This window comes from Colius striatus, chromosome 10 (genome assembly GCF_028858725.1).
Source record: "Colius striatus isolate bColStr4 chromosome 10, bColStr4.1.hap1, whole genome shotgun sequence".
Lineage (NCBI taxonomy): Eukaryota > Metazoa > Chordata > Aves > Coliiformes > Coliidae > Colius > Colius striatus.
In genome coordinates this window covers 34,428,679-34,446,589 of record NC_084768.1, presented here as the reverse complement: position 1 = coordinate 34,446,589, position 17,911 = coordinate 34,428,679, and the positions used below count along the sequence as shown (strand labels likewise).

The window sequence follows — 17,911 nt, the reverse complement described above, 5'->3', positions numbered from 1 at the left end:
ACCCAAGAACTGGGTTGAGACCCTCCAAAAGCCATAGGAAGTGGGACTGAGTCCCCTCAAATCCATCAGGAGTGGGGTGAAGGCCCCAAAACCCATCAGGAGCAGGGGCTAAGCCCCCCCAAACCCATCAGGAGTGGGGATGACTCTCCTCCCAAATCTATAGGGAGGCAGTTTGGGTCCCCCAAACCTATCAGGAGAGGGGGTCTAAGCCCCCCCATACCCATGGGAAACTAGACTGAGTCCCCTAAAACCCATCAGGAGTGGGGCTGAGCCCATACCCCAAACCCATAGGGAGCAAGACTGGGCCCCCAAACCTATCAGGAAAAGGGATTGAGCCCCCCAAAACCCATCAGGAGCAGGACTGGGCCCCCCAAACCCATGGTGGGAGTGGGACTGGACCCCCCCACTCCGCTATGCCAACCTCCCCCCTTCTCCCCCCTCCCAGGGCAGGTCCAGAGCCGTCAGTGCATTGAGGCCGTCATCAAATTCGCCTTCGAGGAGAGGCTCTTCCTCATGGCTGACGAGGTGAGTGGGACCCTCAGACTCGGGGGGTATGTGAGGTGGACCCCAACATCTAGGTAACCCCACCAGTTTCCCCCCTCCTCCAGGTGTACCAGGACAACGTGTATGCTGAGGGTTCGGCCTTCCACTCCTTCAGGAAGGTGCTGACAGAGATGGGGCCGCCCTACCTGGACTCGGTGGAACTCACCTCCTTCCACTCCATCTCCAAAGGCTTCACGGGCGAGTGAGTGACCTCCCACGGCCACCCCCACCCCAAGGTGGCCACCACAGGTCCTGGGGAGCCACAGAGTGGGGATGAGGATGGTGGAACCCCATGGGCCTCAAGGGTGGTGATGGAAAGAGGCTGGAGGTCCCGTGGGGTTGGGATGGTGATGCCATGGTCCTCTGGAGCCTATGGGATGGGGATGGTGATGCCATGGTCCTGTGGAGCCCACGGGGTGGGGATGGTGATGCCATGGTTCTGTGGAGCCCACGGGGTGGGGATGGTGATGCCATGGTTCTGTGGAGCCCACGGGGTGGGGATGGTGATGCCATGGTCCTGTGGAGCCCACGGGGTGGGGATGGTGATGCCATGGTCCTCTGGAGCCTATGGGATGGGGATGGTGATGCACAAAGAGGCCCCGTGGGGATGTTTATTAGGGTGGTTCTGACGACAGGGAGCCTCCAGGGGCATCTGATGTCAGAGGGTCCTGGTGCCAGGGGGGAAACTCCTCACCTTGTCCCCCTTAAAAGCCCCTCATGGCTCGGGGTGGACAGTGTAGACCTCGACCTCACAGAGAGTGAACTGCTCCTCCCGGCCCAGGATGGTGACGGTGACGTAGCGGCCGCGGAGGCCGTGGCAGCAGATGGTGCTGAGCGACCCAGGACTGGCATCTGTGATGATGCCACAGCTGCAGGGAGCAAACCACAGAATCATTTGAGTTAGAAAAGCCCTTTGAGCTGCTGGAGCCCAGCCCTGAGCCCTCACCCTGCCACGGCCACCACTGACCCACAGCCCTCAGCACCTCAGCTCCAGGGCTTTGGGGTCCCTCCAGGGCTGGGCACTCCCCCAGCTCCCGGGCAGCCTGGCACAGGGGCTGACACCCCTCTCAGGGAAACAGTTCTGCCTCAGCTCCAGCCTCAGCCTCCCCTGGGGCACCCTGAGCCCCTTTCCTCTTGGCCCGTCACTCACTAGCTGGGAGCAGAGACCGACCTCCAGCTCACTGCAGCCTCCTGGTAGAGATTTCACCACCAAAACCCCAATATTCTATCTTTTTGTCCAAACACCACCACAAAAACACTACTTTTTTTCCCTCAAATCACCTCCCCAATTTTCCCCTCAGAACTCCACCAAAATCCCACTTTTTCCCCCTTAAAACTCCACCAAACCCCAACATTTCCCTTCAAAACTCACAAAAAGCTCACTTTTCCCCTCAAAACTACACCAAAGCCCAACTTTTTCGTCAGAACCCCACCAAAGCACCACTTTTCCCCTCAACACTCCACAAAAACCCATCTTCCCCTCAGAACCCCATCAAAAACCCACCTTTGCCCTCAAATATCCACCAACCCCCCACTTTTTCACTCCAAAATCCACTAAAACCACACTTGTCATCTGAAAACACCAACAAAACTCCACTTTTCCCCTCAAAGCTCCCCCAAAATCCCACTGGTGCCTCAGAACCCCACCAATCTGCATCTTTTCCAGCTCAGCAGAACTCCAACGTCCCTCTTTTCTCCTTAAAACTCTACAAAAAAACCTTTTTCTCCTCAGAATCCCACAAAAAACGCACTTTTGCCCTCAAAAACCCACCAAATCTCCACTTTTTCACTCCAAGGTCCACTAAAGCCACACTTTTCCCCTCAACACTCCACCAAAACTCCACTTTTCATCTGAAAACTCCACCTCCCGGAGCCGCGCAGGGACCGCAGCGTCTGGGGCTCAGATCGAACTTCCCGCTGCCGCCGCCCTTCAGCCAATAAGAAGGGAGGAAGCGATAACAGACACGGCGGCAGCCAATGGGCGGGCGAGGATGGCAGGCGGCACCTAGTAACGACGCCGGGCCCGCCTTCCGTGGTGAAACTCTCGCTCTGATTGGCGGAGGGGCGGTGCCGGGGTGCAGTGCGCATGCCTGGAAGCGCGGCCGTGAGGGGCCCGGCGGGAGCGGGGCGGCGGGCGGGAGGTGAGCTGAGGGGTCCCCGGGGACTGGGGGGCGTGAGGGCAGCTGAGGGGTCCCCGGGGACTGGGGGGCGTGAGGGCAGCTGAGGGGTCCCCGGGGACTAGGGGGCGTGAGGGCAGCTGAGGGGTCCCCGGGGATTGTGGGGGCGTGAGGGCAGCTGAGGGGTCCCCGGGGACTGGGGGAGTGTGAGGGTAGCTGAGGGGTCCCCGGAGACTGGGGGGGCGTGAGGGCAGCTGAAGGGGATCCCGGAGATTGGGGGGCGTGAGGGCAGCTGAGGGGTCCCCGAGGACTGGGGGGCGTGAGGGCAGCTGAGGGGTCCCCGGGGATTGTGGGGGGTGAGGGCAGCTGAGGGGGACCCCGGGGATTGGGGGGCGTGAGGGGAGCTGAGGGGGATCCCGGGGATTGGGGGGGCGTGAGGGCAGCTGAGGGGGGCCTCAGGGATTGGGGGGCGTGTGGGCAGCTGAAGGGGACCCCGGAGATTGGGGGGGCGTTGAGGGCAGCCAAAACTCCACTTTTCCTCTGAAAACTCCACCAAAACTGCATTTTTCATCTTAAAACCCCACCAAAACCCCACTTTTCCCCTTAAAACTCCAGAAAAACTCATTTTCCTTTCAGTGGACCACCAAACCCTCTCTTTTTCCCTCAGAACCACAAGACACCCCGCTTTTGCCCCAAATATCCACCAAACCCACACCTTACCACTCCAAAGTCCACAAAATCCCACATTTGCCCTTAAAAATACACCAAACCCACACTTTTAATCTAAAAACCCCACCAAAACTCCACTTTTCCCCTCAAAGCTCCTCCAAAATCCCACTTGTTCCTCTTAAGTCCACCAAATCCCCACTTTTCTTCTCAAACCTCCACTTTTCCACTTAAAACTCCACCAAAAAATCCATTTTCCCCCTCAGAATCCCATCAAAAATCCACTTTCGCCCTCAAAAACCCATTGAACAGCCAATTTTAACTCCAAGCTCCACCAAAACCCCACTTTTTCCCCTCAACACTCCACCAAAACTTCACTTTCCCCCTCAAAGTTCCTCCTAATTCCCACTTGTTCCTCAGAAGTCCACAAATCCCCCACTTTTGCCCTCAAAACTCTGCCAAAACCCAGTTTTCCTCTCAAGACTACACCACAATCCCACTTTCTCCCCACAACACCATCAAAACCCAATTCTTTCCTCTCAGAATCTCACCAAAACCCCACTTTTGCCCTCAACACTCCACCAGAACCTTACTTTTCCCCTTAAAACCCCACAAAAACTCATTTTCACCTCAGATCCACACCGAAAACCTACTTTTACTCTCAAAAATTCATCAAATCCCCACTTTTTCACTCCAAACTCCACTAAAACCCCTTTTCTTCTCAACACTCCACAAAACCCCCACTTTTTCACTCCAAACTCCAGTAAAACCCACTGTTCTTCTCAACACTCCACAAAAAACCCCACTTTTCATCTGAAAACTCCACCAAAACTCCACTTTTCCCCTCAGAACCCCATCAAAAACCCAATTTCGCCCTCAAAACCCCACCGAACCTCCACTTTTCCACTCCAGACTCCACCAAGCCTGCACTTTTCCCCTCAGAACCCCACCAATCTCCACTGTTCCCCCTCAGCAGACCACCAATCCCACTCTTTTCTCCTTAAAACTCTACAAAAAACCCATTTTCCCCTCAAAACCCCACCAAAACCCCACTTTTACCCTCAAAAACCCACCAACCCCCCACTTTTTCACTCCAAACTCTACCAAAACCCCACTTTTTCCCTCAACACTCCACCAAAACTCCACTTTTCATCTGAAAACTCCACCAAAACTTCATTTATACCCTCAAAGCTCCTCCAAATTCCCACTTGTTCCTCAGAAGTCCACAAACCCTCCACTTTTGCCCTCAAAACTCTGCCAAAATCCATTTTTCCCCTCAGAACCACATCAAAAACTTACTTTTACCCTCAAAAATCCTCCAAATCGCCACTTGTTCACTCAGAACTCCACTAAAACCCCTTTTCTTCTCAACACTCCACAAAACCCCCACTTTTCCCCTCAGAGCTCCACTAAAATCGCACTTGTATCTCAGAAATCCACCAAACCCCTACTTTTCCCCTCAACACTCCACCAAAACCCCACTTTTCCCCTCCAAGCTCCTCCCAATTCCCACTTGCTCCTCAGAAATTCACAAACTCCCCTCTTTTCCTCTCAAAACTCCACCAAAACTCCACTTTTCCCTCAGAACCCCATCAAAAACCCACTTTCGCCCTCAAAACCCCACTGAACCTCCACTTTTCAACTCCAGACTCCACCAAGCCCGCACTTTTCCCCTCAGAACCCCACCAATCTCCACTGTTCCCCCTCACCAGACAACCAACCCCACTCTTTTCTCCTTAAAACTCCACCAAAACCCATTTTTCCCCTCAGAACCACACCAAAAACCTACTTTACCCTCAAAAATCCACCAAATCGCCACTTTTTCACTCCAAACTCCACTAAAACCCCTTTTCCCCTCAACACTCCACCAAAACCCCCACTTTTTCACTCCAAACTCCAGTAAAACCCACTGTTCTTCTCAACACTCCACAAAAAAAACCCACTTTTCCCCTCAACACTCCACCAAAACTCCACTTTTCCCCTCAGAACCCCATCAAAACCCTACTTTCACCCTCAAAACCCCACCGAACCTCCACTTTTCCCCTCAAAACTCGACCAAACCCCCACTTTTCCCCTCAGAACCCCACCAATCTCCACTGTTCCCCCTCAGCAGACCACCAACCCCACTCTTTTCTCCTTAAAGCTCTACAAAAACCTTTATTCCCCTCAGAACCCCACAGTAAAACACTTTTCCCCTCAAAACTCCACCAAACCCCACTTTTCCCCTCAAAACTCCAGTAAAACCCACTGTTGCCCTCAAAACTCTGCCCAAACCCATTTTTCCCCTCAGAACCGCACCAAAAACTTACCTTTACCCTCAAAAATCCTCCAAATCGCCACTTGTTCACTCAGAACTCCACTAAAACCCCTTTTCTTCTCAACACTCCACAAAACCCCCACTTTTCCCCTCAGAGCTCCACTAAAATCGCACTTGTATCTCAGAAATCCACCAAACCCCCACTTTTCCCCTCAACACTCCACCAAAACTCCACTTTTCCCCTCAGAACCCCATCAAAAACCCACTTTCGCCCTCAAAACCCCACCGAACCTCCACCTTTCCACTCCAGACTCCACCAAGCCCGCACTTTTCCCCTCAGAACCCCACCAATCTCCACTGTTCCCCCTCAGCAGACAACCAACCCCACTCTTTTCTCCTTCAAGCTCTACAAAAACCTTTATTCCCCTCAGAACCCCACAAAAAAACACTTTTCCCCTCAAACCTCCACCAAACCCCACTTTTCCCCTCCAAGCTCCTCCCAATTCCCACTTGTTCCTCAGAAATTCACAAAACCCCTCACTTTTCCTCTCAAAACTCCACCTTTCCCCTCAGAACCCCATTAAAACCCCGCTTTGCCCCGCCGCCCCTCCCCATCCCCGCCCCCCGCAGCGGGCACCTGGCCGGGCTTCCTCCGCTGCTCCCGGACAAAAGCCGCTTCCCAGCTCTTCAGCAGGGCCTTGACCTCCCGCTGCCGCTCCATGGCGTGCGGAGCGGGGCCGTTCCCCGGCCCGGGGGGATCCGAGACCTCCCGGAGCCGCGCAGGGACCGCAGCGTCTGGGGCTCAGATCGAACTTCCCGCTGCCGCCGCCCTTCAGCCAATAAGAAGGGAGGAAGCGATGACAGACACGGCGGCAGCCAATGGGCGGGCGAGGATGGCAGGCGGCACCTAGTAACGACGCCGGGCCCGCCTTCCGTGGTGAAACTCTCGCTCTGATTGGCGGAGGGGCGGTGCCGGGGTGCAGTGCGCATGCCTGGAAGCGCGGCCGTGAGGGGCCCGGCGGGAGCGGGGCGGCGGGCGGGAGGTGAGCTGAGGGGTCCCCGGGGACTGGGGGCATGAGGGCAGCTGAGGGGTCCCCGGGGACTGGGGGCGTGAGGGCAGCTGAGGGGTCCCCGGGGACTGGGGGGCGTGAGGGCAGCTGAGGGGTCCCCCGGGATTGGGGGCATGAGGGCAGCTGAGGGGTCCCCCGGGATTGGGGGCGTGAGGGCAGCTGAGGGGTCCCGGGGACTGGGGGGCGTGAGGGCAGCTGAGGGGTCCCCCGGGATTGTGGGGGGTGAGGGCAGCTGAGGGGGATCCCGGGGATTGGGGGCGTGAGGGCAGCTGAGGGGGATCCCGGGGATTGGGGGCGTGAGGGCAGCTGAGGGGGACCCCGGGGATTGTGGGGGGTGAGGGCAGCTGAGGGGGACCCCGGGGATTGTGGGGGGTGAGGGCAGCTGAGGGGTCCCCGGGGATTGGGGGAGTGTGAGGGTAGCTGAGGGGGATCCCGGGGATTGGGGGGGCGTGAGGGGAGCTGAGGGGTCCCCGGGGAGTGGGGGGTGAGGGCAGCTGAGGGGGATCCCGGGGATTGGGGGGCGTGAGGGCAGCTGAGGGGGGGCCTCAGGGATTGGGGGCGTGAGGGCAGCTGAGGGGTCCCCCGGGATTGTGGGGGGTGAGGGCAGCTGAGGGGGATCCCGGGGATTGGGGGCGTGAGGGCAGCTGAGGGGGATCCCGGGGATTGGGGGCGTGAGGGCAGCTGAGGGGTCCCCGGGGATTGGGGTCGTGAGGGCAGCTGAGGGAGACCCCGGGGATTAGGGGGTTGAGGGCAGCTGAAGGGGACCCCGGAGATTGGGGGGGCGTGAGGGCAGCTGAGGGGGGCCTCGGGGATTGGGGGGCGTGAGGGCAGCTGAAGGGGTCCCCAGGGACTGGGGGATTGAGGGCAGATGAAGGGGACCCCGGGGATTGGGGGGGGTGAGGGCAGCTGAAGGGGACCCTGGGGATCGAGGGGGGGGTGAGGGCAGCTGAGGGGGGTCGGGGGGGGAGGGCAGCACAGGGGGGCCCAGGGAGGGAAGGGGGGTGTTGGAGATCCTGCTGTAGGCTTCCTTTATGGGGTGCTGGGGGTACCCCTCATTAAGAGGGGTGGGTCATGGGTCCTGCCCTGGAGTTCCCTATTGATGGGGAGCTGGGTTAGGAGTGCTATAGGGTGCCCTATTAATGGGGGATAGGGTTAGGAGTGCTATGGGAGGTCCTATTGAGAGAGGGCTGGGTTAGGGGTACCCTATTGATGAGGTGCAGATCTAGGGGTGCTGTGGGGTGCCCTATTGATGGGGGGCTGGATTAGAGGTGCTATAGGATGCCCTATAGATAAAGAGCTGGGTTAGGGGTGCTCTAAGATGCCCTATTGATGGGGGCTGGCTTAGGGGTGCTATAAGATGCCCTATTGATGGGGGCTGGGTTAGGGGTGCTCTAAGATGCCCTATTGATGGGGGCTGGGTTAGGGGTGCTACAGGATGCCCTATTGATGGGGGCTGGCTTAGGGGTGCTATAGGATGCCCTATTGATGGGGGCTGGCTTAGGGGTGCTATAGGATGCCCTATTGATGGGGTCTGGGTTAGGGGTGCTATAGGATGCCCTATTGATGGGGGCTGGCTTAGGGGTGCTATAGGATGCCCTATAGATAGAGGGCTGGGTTAGGGGTGCTATAGGATGCCCTATTGATGGGGGCTGGGTTAGGGGTGCTATAGGATGCCCTATTGATGGGGGCTGGGTTAGGGGTGCTATAGGATGCCCTATTGATGGGGTCTGGGTTAGGGGTGCTATAGGATGCCCTATTGATGGGGTCTGGGTTAGGGGTGCTATAGGATGCCCTATTGATGGGGGCTGGCTTAGGGGTGCTATAGGATGCCCTATTGATGGGGGCTGGCTTAGGGGTGCCCTATTGCTACGCGCCTATTGCTGCGCGCCGCCCTCCGCTCGCCCTGCGCCCCCCTGCGCCTGCTCTGCCGCGACTTCCACGCCGAGGAGCTCTCCGTCTCCACCGTCGTCTCCCTGCTGGACTCCCTGGAGCCTGCCGCCGTCCGCAGAGTTGTTTTACGCTTCAACAACCTGGGGCTGGCGGGGCTGTGCGCAGTGCTGCCTCACCTCGGCCGCTTCCCCGCGCTGCGCAGCCTCAAGCTGCCCTACAGCAATGTGGACGTGTGCCACCCGGCCCCCGGGCACGGACGCCGGCATCCGCTGCTTGGCCGCTCACCTCCGGGCCCTGCCTGCCCTCAAGGAACTCGATTTGTACTCCTCCAGGCTTTCTGGGAGACTCAGGCAGCTCCTGGGGTAAGCTGCCCGCTGGGGGAGGGACTCCAAAACCTTCACACGCTGCAGCGGGAGGGAATGTGTGTGTGTGGGGGGGGGGTGGCATTGGGGTATCACCCACACCCTGTGGGGGCAGATTTAAGAGGGGCTGGAGTCCAACAGTAGCTCTGCACTACCTCAGGGGTTGGTCTCAGGGGGTTTTGGGGAGAGGGTTTGGAAGGTTTGGCATTTGCCCTGTGAGCAAAGATTTAAGAGGGGATGGAGTCCCACAGCAGCTCTGCCTTGGCTCAGGGGGTTTTAGGGGAGTTGCCCAGTTTGGCACTGTGCAACTGTCTACATTTATGAGGAGATGGAGTCCCAGAGCAGCTCTGCCCCAGCTCAGGGGTCTGGTCTCAGGAGGTTTGGGGATACCTCACGGGGGTTGGGGGAGACTTTGAGGGAGCTGAGGGATTTTGGGGGATCCTGGGGGTGGAATTTGGGCAGCCTCAGGGTTTTAGGGGTCTGTGGCTGGTTTGGGGAGGGCCTCAGGGGATTTGGAGGTGGGGGAGCCTCGTGGTGGTTTGGGGGTGCTTTGGGGGTTCCCCACTCTGCCACCCCACCCTGTCCTCCCAGCGAGCTGCAGACTCCCCTGGAGAGTCTGGCGCTGGCCTTCTGCTGCCTGCTCCCCTCCGACCTCATCTTCCTGTCCTCGAGCCTCCACGCGCCCTCCCTGCTCCAGCTGGACCTGAGCGGCCACAACCTCACGTCCCCCAGCCTCCTGCAACCCTTGCGGACGCTGCTGGAAGCCGCTTCGCGCTCGCTGCTGCAGCTGGAGCTGCTGGAGTGTCAGCTGGGGGACGCGGAGCTGGAGCTGCTGCTGCCGGCGCTGCGCCGCTGCCGCCGCCTGCGCTGCCTCGGTCTCCTCGGCACCCCCCTGAGCGCGGCGGCGCTGGGCGGCCTGGCCCGGCCCTGCCCGACCTGCGCCTCGTGGGCTACTCGCAGCCGCCGCGGGGCTCCGGCCACCACACCCCCACGCAGGGGGAGGAGGGTTTCCCGGCGGAGCTGTGCCGGCTGCTGGCGAGCGCGGGTAGAGCAGACGCCGTGTGGGCGACCAGCCTCCAGCGCTACGGAGCCATCGACTACTTCAGCTTGTAGCATCCCCCCCCCCCCAGGGAAGCTTCACCTCGGGGCGCTGTGCCGGGCTCTGGGCTGTGCCACTCGGTTATGGTGAGTTCATTAAAGCCAACCCCACCTTGCCCGATTAACCCAAGTCCTCCTGGGATGCTTGGCAGGAGGAAGTGGCAGAGCTCAGCGGAGGGGATGGAGCTCTTCTGCTTTTAATGGACCAAGGAGAGCGCTGGCTGCTGTTCTGGCACACAGGGCACTGACCAGAGAATCATTACAGATGGAAAAGCCCTTTGAGCTGCTGGAGTCCAACCCTGACCCCACAGTGCCACAGGCACCACTGAGCCACGGCCCTCAAGCACCTCAGCCCCACGGCTCTGGGACCCCTCCAGGGCTGGGCACTCCCCCAGCTCCCTGGGCAGCCTGGCACAGGGGCTGACACCCCTCTCAGGGAAACAGTTCTGCCTCAGCTCCAGCCTCAACCTCCCCTGGGGCACCCTGAGCCCCTTTCCTCTTGGCCTGTAGCTTTTAACTTGGGAGCAGAGACCGACCCTCTCAGCCACAGCCAGGGAGTCAGAGTGATCAGGTCTCCTCTGAGCCTCGTTCTCTGCAGACTGAACCTTTGCCTCAGGTACCCTCATTTAGCCCAGAGCTTCCCAGTGCATCTTCTCTCCCTGCAGCCCCTCAGTGTCCCTGTGGCAGTGAGTGAGGGGCCCAGCACTGAGCACAGCCCTGGAGCTGCAGCCTCCCCAGGGCCCAGCACAGGGGACAATCCCTGCCCTGGGGCTGCTGCCACCCCACTGCTCAGCCCAGCCAGGCTGCCACTGGCCTTCTTGCCCCCTTGGGCACGCTGCCGGTTCCTTGCCCTCGGGCAACCTCAGCCCCTGGCCACATCCCTCTGAAGAACTTCCCTTCCCTCTACACACCAGCCAACATCACCACAGTGGCACCCACAGTGTGGCAGCAACACTGTCAGCGTGGCAGCACCCATGGGGACACCCCCACTGTGGCAGTAGCACCGTGTGTCACCCACCACAGCTGCACCAACCTCTCCACAGCTGCACCCACACTGCTGCAGTGGCACCCATCACCTCTAGGCTCATTTCAATTGCCAGAGACCTTTAATATCACAGTGGGGGGACCCACACACAACACCCACATCCCTGGCACCAGCAACGCTCACCTCACCACAGCATCAGCCACACGGTGTGGCTGAGCACCAGCTCTGCCTCCTCCTCCTCCTCCTCCTCGCCCGGGGCCATGCAATGCCCCTTCCCACCCCCTCCAAGCCTCACCCCCGCCCCGCGGCTCCGCCGCTCTCCGCCTCCCCCGCCCCTTCCCCTCCCCGCAGCAGCTGCACCAGCTCCCCCGTGAGCCGATACCTCTTCCCCTCCCACCAAAAGTGAGTCGGGGGCTGCTCCGGCCCCTGCTCGTACTCCAAGCGGGACCCCCACTCCAGAGCCAGCGCTGAGCGCACCGGCCCCGCGCCCCCCGCCCGGCCCGGCGCCGGGTGGTACAAGCGCCCGTTCTCCGGCAGCATCACCAGCGCCTCGGGCCGGAACGGCACGGCCAGCCGCTCCCCGCCGCCGCAGAACGACAGCACGGCGCGGCGGGAGCAGGAGGAGGCTGAGGAGGAGGCGTCCGGGGGCAGGAGGCGGGTGAAGACGATGGGTCTGTGCTCGCAGCGCAGGAGGTTGCGCTCCGCGCCGCAGCGGGACACGAACGGGAATTCGCGCTCGTAGCGGCCGCTGCGGTTCCGCTCCAGCCGCGTGAAGAAGAACGTGAGGAAGGTCACGTCTGCCGGGATGGACCCTCATTAACCCGCGCCTCTCCTTAATTAACAGCCCCCCCTTTTAATTAAGCCGCATCGCCGCTCGTGGTTAGCCCGCTGGGAACGGCCGCTGCGGGGCTGCGAAGGGAGGGTGAGGAAGAAGAGGAGGAGGAGGAAGGCAACGTCTGCTGGGATAAACCATCATTAACCCCTTCCCACAATTAACTCCGTGTGCTCCTAATTAACCTCCAACCCTCCTAATTAACCTCCAGCCCCCCTAACTAACCCCCAGTGTCCCCATGATTAACCCACTTGGAACAACTGCGGTTCTAAGGGAGGGTGAGGAAGAAGATGAGGAGGAGGAAGGCAACGTCTGCTGGGATAAACCATCATTAACCCCTTCCCTGAATTAACTCCCTGTGCTCCTAATTAACCTCCAATCCCCCTAATTAACCTCCAACGCCCCTAACTAACCCCCAGTCCCCCCATGGTTAACCCCCTCAAAACAACCACTGCGATTCTAAGGGAGGGTGAGGAAGAAGAAGATGTGAAAGGCAACGTCTGCTGGGATAACCCCTTCCCACAATTAACCCCCAGTGCTCTTAATTAACCCCAACCCTCCTAATTAACCTCCAACCCTCAGTCCTCTCATGATTAAACCTGCTCAGAACAACCACTGCTAAGGGAGTGAGGAAGAGGAAGGTGATACCTGCCAGGATGGACCCTAAGTAACCCCACTAATCAACCCCTAAACCTCCTAATTAACTTCCACCCTCCTAATTAACCCCAACCCTCCTAACTAACCCCCAATTCTCCATAATGAACCCTCCCATAGAGGCTGCCAGGGTTCAGCTCCAGGTGAGTGAGGAAGGCAACGTTAATTAATCTCACACCCTCGTTAATTAACCCTCCCCTAATTAACACCGGAGAAAGGGGGGTGTTTCTTAATGGGAAAGCGATTTGAAGGGGCTGAGGGAGGTTGGGGGGGGGGGGGGGAGGGGGAGTAGGGATCAGTGTTACCAAGTGCCTGGGAGCAATTAAGGGCAGGAAGTGGTTAATTAAGGTGGTGATTAATATGCAAATTAGGTTGAGAGGAGGATGTTTTGGCACCTACGAAGGCCATGAAGGGGATGAGAGTATCTTCTCCCCACCCCACAGCCCCCCCAATACAGATGAGACCCCAAATAAAGATGAGTCTCTAATTAAAGACCCTAATTAAGGCTAAAACGCTACTGAATGGTGATGGGGAGGAGGGATTTTGGGGTGATTTGGTTTTTTGGAGGGGTTCTGAGGAGATTTGGGGGGGTTGGGGGGATTTTGATTGCTTTTGGAGAGAGTTGGAGGGGATTTGGGGTTTTTTTGGGGGTGATTTGGGGGCTTTGGGGATTTTCGGGGGATTTATTTTGGGGGGGCTGGAGAGGATTTGGGGGTTTCTGGGGGGCTTTTGTGTTTTTTGGGGTGATTTGAGGGGATTTGGAGACTTTGGGGATTGTTTGGGGGGATATTTTGGGGGGTTTGGGTGGATTTTGACATTTTTTGGGGGGTTGGAGAGAATTTGGAGGCTTTTTGGGGGGGATTTGGGAGGTTTTGGGATGCTCTGGGGGGATTTGAGGGGGATTGTTGGGATTTGGGGGCTTTTGAGGTCGGGGGGAGTTGGGGTTTGGTTTTTTGGGGGGATTTGGGAGGCTTATTTGTGGGGGTTTTAGGGTGGGATTTGGGTCTTTGGAAGGGGTCAGAGAGGATCTGGGGGATAATTTTGGGAGGATTTTGGGTTTTGGGGGCATTTTGAGGGGTCATTTTTGAGGGGGAGGATTTGGGGGGCTTTTGGGGGGATCCCAGTACCTTTGAAGCAAGTGATGAAGTTCTTCACTTTGGTGTCATCCAGGAAAAGCTGCAGAAAAAAAGGGGAAAAGCCTCAAAATCCCAAAGCAGGTGCAAGGGCCAAATGGGATCTGGCTGGGATCCATCCAGGGGCCATCTGGGATCCATCCAGGGGCCATCCAGGCTCTGCCCTGGGTCCATTTACAGTCTTTTCATGGGGGTTTTGTCCAGGATCCGTTTTGTCTCTGGGCTGGGATCCATCCAGGTTGTGTCCTGGGTCCATTTAGAGCCTTTTGGGGAGGGGGGGGTTTGTCTGGGATCCATCCAGGCTCTGCCCTGGGTCCATTTAGGGTCTTTTGGGGGGCGGGGGTTGTGCAGGATCTGTTTTGTCTCTGGGCTGGGATCCATCCAGGTTGTGTCCTGGGTCCATTTAGGGTCTTTTTGGGGGGGGGTTGTCCAGGATCTGTTTTGTCTCTGGGCTGGGATCCATTTGGGATCCATCCAGCCTCTGCTCTGGGTCCATTTAGGTCTTTTTGGGGGAGACTGTCCAGGATCTGTTTGGGTTCTGTGCTGGGATCCGGTTGGGATCCATCCGGCATCCATCCAGCCTCTGTCCTGGGTCCGTTGAGGTCTTTTTTTTGGGGGGTTCTGCCCAGGATCCATTGGGGATCCTCTCGGATCCTTACAGACACCCCTTTAACCCTATAGACACCCACATATATCCCTAGAGACATCCCATAACCCTACTGACACTCATACAGACACCCCCTTAACCCTATAGACACCCACATATATCCCTACAGACACCCCCATAACCCTACTGACACTCCTACGTACCCCTAGAGACACCCCCATAACCTTACAGACACCCCCTTAACCCTATAGACACCCCCATAGATCCCTATAGGCATCCCCCATAACCATATAGGCACCCACATATATCCCTATAGACACCCCCATAACCCTACTGACACACACACACGTATCCCTATAGACACACACATGACCATACAGACACCCCCATAACTCTGTAGGCACCCACATATATCCCTATAGGCATCCCCGAAGCCTATAGACACCATATATATCCCCCCATAGCCTTCTCATAGCCCCTATAGCCTCCTCATAGCCCCCCATAGCCTTCTCATAGTCCCTATAGCCCCTTCATAGCCCCCCATAGCCTTCTCATAGTCCCTATAGCCCCTTCATAGCCCCCCACAGCCTTCTCATAGTCCCTATAGCCCCTTCATAGCCCCCCATAGCCCCTATAGCCCCCATAGCATCCTCATAGCCCCTATAGCCCCCTCATAGCCCCCCATAGTCTCTTCATAGCCCCTATAAACCCCTCATAGCTCCCATAGCCCCCATAGCATCCTCATAGCCCCTATAGCCCATATAGCCCCCCATAGCCCATATAGCCCCTTCATATCCCCTATAACCCCTTCATAGCCCCTATAGCCCCCCATAGCCTCCTTATAGCCCATATAGCCCCCCATAGCCTCCTCATATCCCCCTCATAGCCCCCCATAGCCTCCTCATAGCCTCCATAGTATCTTGGTAGCCCCCCATAGCCTCAGCATAGCCCCTACAGCCCCTCATAGCCCCCTTATAGCCCATATAGCCCCCCATAGCCCATATAGCCCCCCGTAGCCCCCCACTGACGGGCTCCAGAGGGAACGAGCAGCACCAGCCAGACGCTTTTTATTCACACGCCGTGGGGGGAGGGGCGGGGGGGTGGTGCCTCTGGACCCCTCCCCCCAATCTGGATCCCCCCCCCCCCCCCCACGCCCCCGGCCCACGCGCGGGGAGGGTCCCACAGCCGCGGGGGTGGGGGGGCTCGGGGAGATGCTCGGAGTCGGCTTCATAATAAATAAAAGGCTGAAACGGAAAAAAAGGGGGAAAAAGGGGAAAAAGAGAGAGGGGAAATACAAAAGCTGAGGGGGTGAAGGGTTAAATGGGAACAGAGGAAGTGGGGACCCCTCCCGGCCCTGGGGGACCCCCCCACACACCGGTGTCACCCCCCACTCTCCCCCTGTGCCCCCTCCTCCCCACGCCTGGCAGTGAGCAGAGCTGGGAGGTAGCGCTGGGGGTCCCCCCACCCCGGGACCCCCCTCACCCTGTGACATCCACCTCGGGGACCCCCTGCGCCTTGGGGACCCCCCCTCACCCTGGGGACACCCTGCGCCTTGGGGACCCCCCCCACCTCGGTGACCCACCTTGAGGACCTCCCCTCCCCCTGGGGACACCCATCTTGGGGATCCCCTCTCACCCTGGGGACCCTCCCTCCCTACTTTGGGGACACCCCCACCTTAGTGACACCCACCTTGGGGACCCCCCCCCACCTCAAGGACTCCCACTTTGGGGACGCCTCCCTTCACTTTGGGGACCCCTCACCTTAAGGACACCCTCCCATTCAGTGACCCCCCCCCCCCTTCCACCTTGGAGACATCCCCCTCAACTTTGGGGACCCCCCCCCACCTCAAGGACTCCCACTTTGGGGACGCCTCCCTTCACTTTGGGGACCCCTCACCTTAAGGACACCCTCCCATTCAGTGACCCCCCCCCCCCCCCTTCCACCTTGGAGACATCCCCCTCAACTTTGGGGACCCTTCCCACCTTAAGAACTCCCACTTTGGGGACCCCTCCCCTGGGGACACCCACCACTTTGGGGACCCCCTTCCTTGTGACACCCACCTTGAAGACCCTCCACTTTGGGGACCCCCCCCCTTCCCCCTCCATGGCCCCCCCAACCCCGAGGAGAAATCAGCATCTGGATTGATAATTAGGGGCTTCTAATTAATAACTCTCTTTATACATCTCTGGACTCTGATGGGTGTCCTGTCCCACCCCACCCCCTCCCCACCCATGGGTGCTCCTGGGGTGCCCCCTCCCCTGTGGGTGCCCCCCACCCTCACCGTCCCATGTCACCTGAAGGCACTTGGGAAAAGCATTATTCTTCTCCTCTCACCATTCCCGTGTCCCCACACCATCCACTTCTCCCCTCACCATCCTCTTCTCCCCTCACCCCCCCCCCGTCCCCTCACCAGCCCCATGTCCCCTCAATATCCCCTTCTCCCCTCACCACCCCCGTGTCCCCTAACCATCCCGTTCTCCCCTCACCATCCCCTTATCCTCTCACCATACCGGTGTCGCCTCACCATCCCCTTCTACCCTCACCACCCCCGTGTCCCCTCACAATCCCATTCTCCCCTCAACATCCCCGTGTCCCCTCACCACCCCCGTGTCCCCTTACCATCCCTTTCTCCCCTCACCATCCCCTCCTCCCCTCACCATCCCCGTGTCCACTCACCCCTCCCATGTCCCCTCACCACCTCCTGGTCCCCTCACCATCGCCTTTTCCCCTCACCACCCACGTGTCCCCTCACCCCCCCCGTGTCCCATCACCACACCCGTGTCCCCTCACCTCCCCCATGTCCACTCACCGCCCCCGTGTCCCCTGACCCCCCCATGTATCCCCTCAGAAACCCCTTCTCCCATCACCACCCCCCTTCTCCCCTCACCCTCCCCGTGTCCCATCACCACCCCCTTCTCCCCTCACCCTCCCCGTGTCCCATCACCACCCCCTTCTCTCGTCACCACCCCCGTGTCCCCTCACCCCCCCCGTGTCCCCTCACCACCCCCTTCTCCCCTCACCACCCCCCCTATCCAATCACCCCCCCCGTGTCCCCTCACCAGCCCCATGTCCCCTCAGCAACTCCTTCTCCCCTCACCCCCCCGTGTCCCCTCACCACCCCCATGTCCCCTCACCGCCCCTGTATCCCTTCACCCCCCCCCGTGTCCTCTCAGAAACCTCTTCTCCCCTCACCACCCCCGTGTCCCCTAACAACCCCCGTGTCCACTCACTGTCCCCGTGTCCCCCTCACCATCGCCTTCTCCCCTCACCACCCCCGTGTCCCCTCACCGCCCCCGTGTCCCCTCAGAAACCTCTTCTCCCATCACCACCCCCTTCTCTCCTCACAACCCCCGTATCTCCTCACCCTCCCCGTGTCTTCTCACCTTCCCCTTCTCCCATCACCATCCCCCTTCTCCCCTCACCATCCTGGTGTCCCCTCACCATCCCCGTGTCCCCTCAACATCCCCATGTCCCCTCACCCCCGCCGTGTCCCCTCAACCCCCCGTGTCCCCTCACCAGCCCCGTGTCCCCTCAACATCCCCATGTCCCCTCACCCCCGCCGTGTCCCCTCAACCCCCCGTGTCCCCTCACCAGCCCCGTGACCCCTGACCATCCCCTTCTCCCCTCACCACCCCCGTGTCCCCTCACACACCTCGTGTCCCCTCAGCACCCCTTTCTCCCCTCACAACCCCTGTGT

General features: G+C 59.2%; 2 protein-coding genes across 2 annotated transcripts; one reads left to right on the top strand and one right to left on the bottom strand.

Moving 5' to 3' along the window:
* Positions 1-445: 445 nt before the first annotated feature.
* Positions 446-10,128, top strand: LOC133626310 (leucine-rich repeat-containing protein 14-like; the record flags this gene model as incomplete). Its single annotated transcript, XM_062004373.1, is given in 7 exon segments — positions 446-525; positions 609-745; positions 1,255-1,339; positions 8,507-8,788; positions 8,790-8,905; positions 9,497-9,828; positions 9,831-10,128. Coding segments are annotated over 7 exon segments (1,220 nt in total), but the record flags the coding sequence as incomplete, so codon positions are not given.
* A 1,151-nt stretch (positions 10,129-11,279) lies between these two features.
* LOC133626309 (UPF0598 protein C8orf82 homolog) lies at positions 11,280-17,013 on the bottom strand. Its single transcript, XM_062004372.1, has 4 exons — positions 17,005-17,013; positions 15,367-15,458; positions 13,602-13,648; positions 11,280-11,785 (listed from the first exon to the last, which is right to left on the bottom strand). Exons 1-4 carry the CDS (start codon positions 17,011-17,013, stop codon positions 11,280-11,282), a joined length of 654 nt encoding a protein of 217 aa, XP_061860356.1.
* Between the last annotated feature and the right edge of the window lie 898 nt (positions 17,014-17,911).

Bases quoted from the DNA above. Each gene is read 5' to 3' on its own strand.
- LOC133626309 (XM_062004372.1), bottom strand. The intron at 13,649-15,366 runs GTGGGGGGGGGG...TTTTCTGCAGCT, and splicing joins CCCGCGCGTGGGCCGGGGGC to TTTCCTGGATGACACCAAAG. The intron at 11,786-13,601 runs GTACTGGGATCC...CCATCCCGGCAG, and splicing joins CTTCATCACTTGCTTCAAAG to ACGTGACCTTCCTCACGTTC.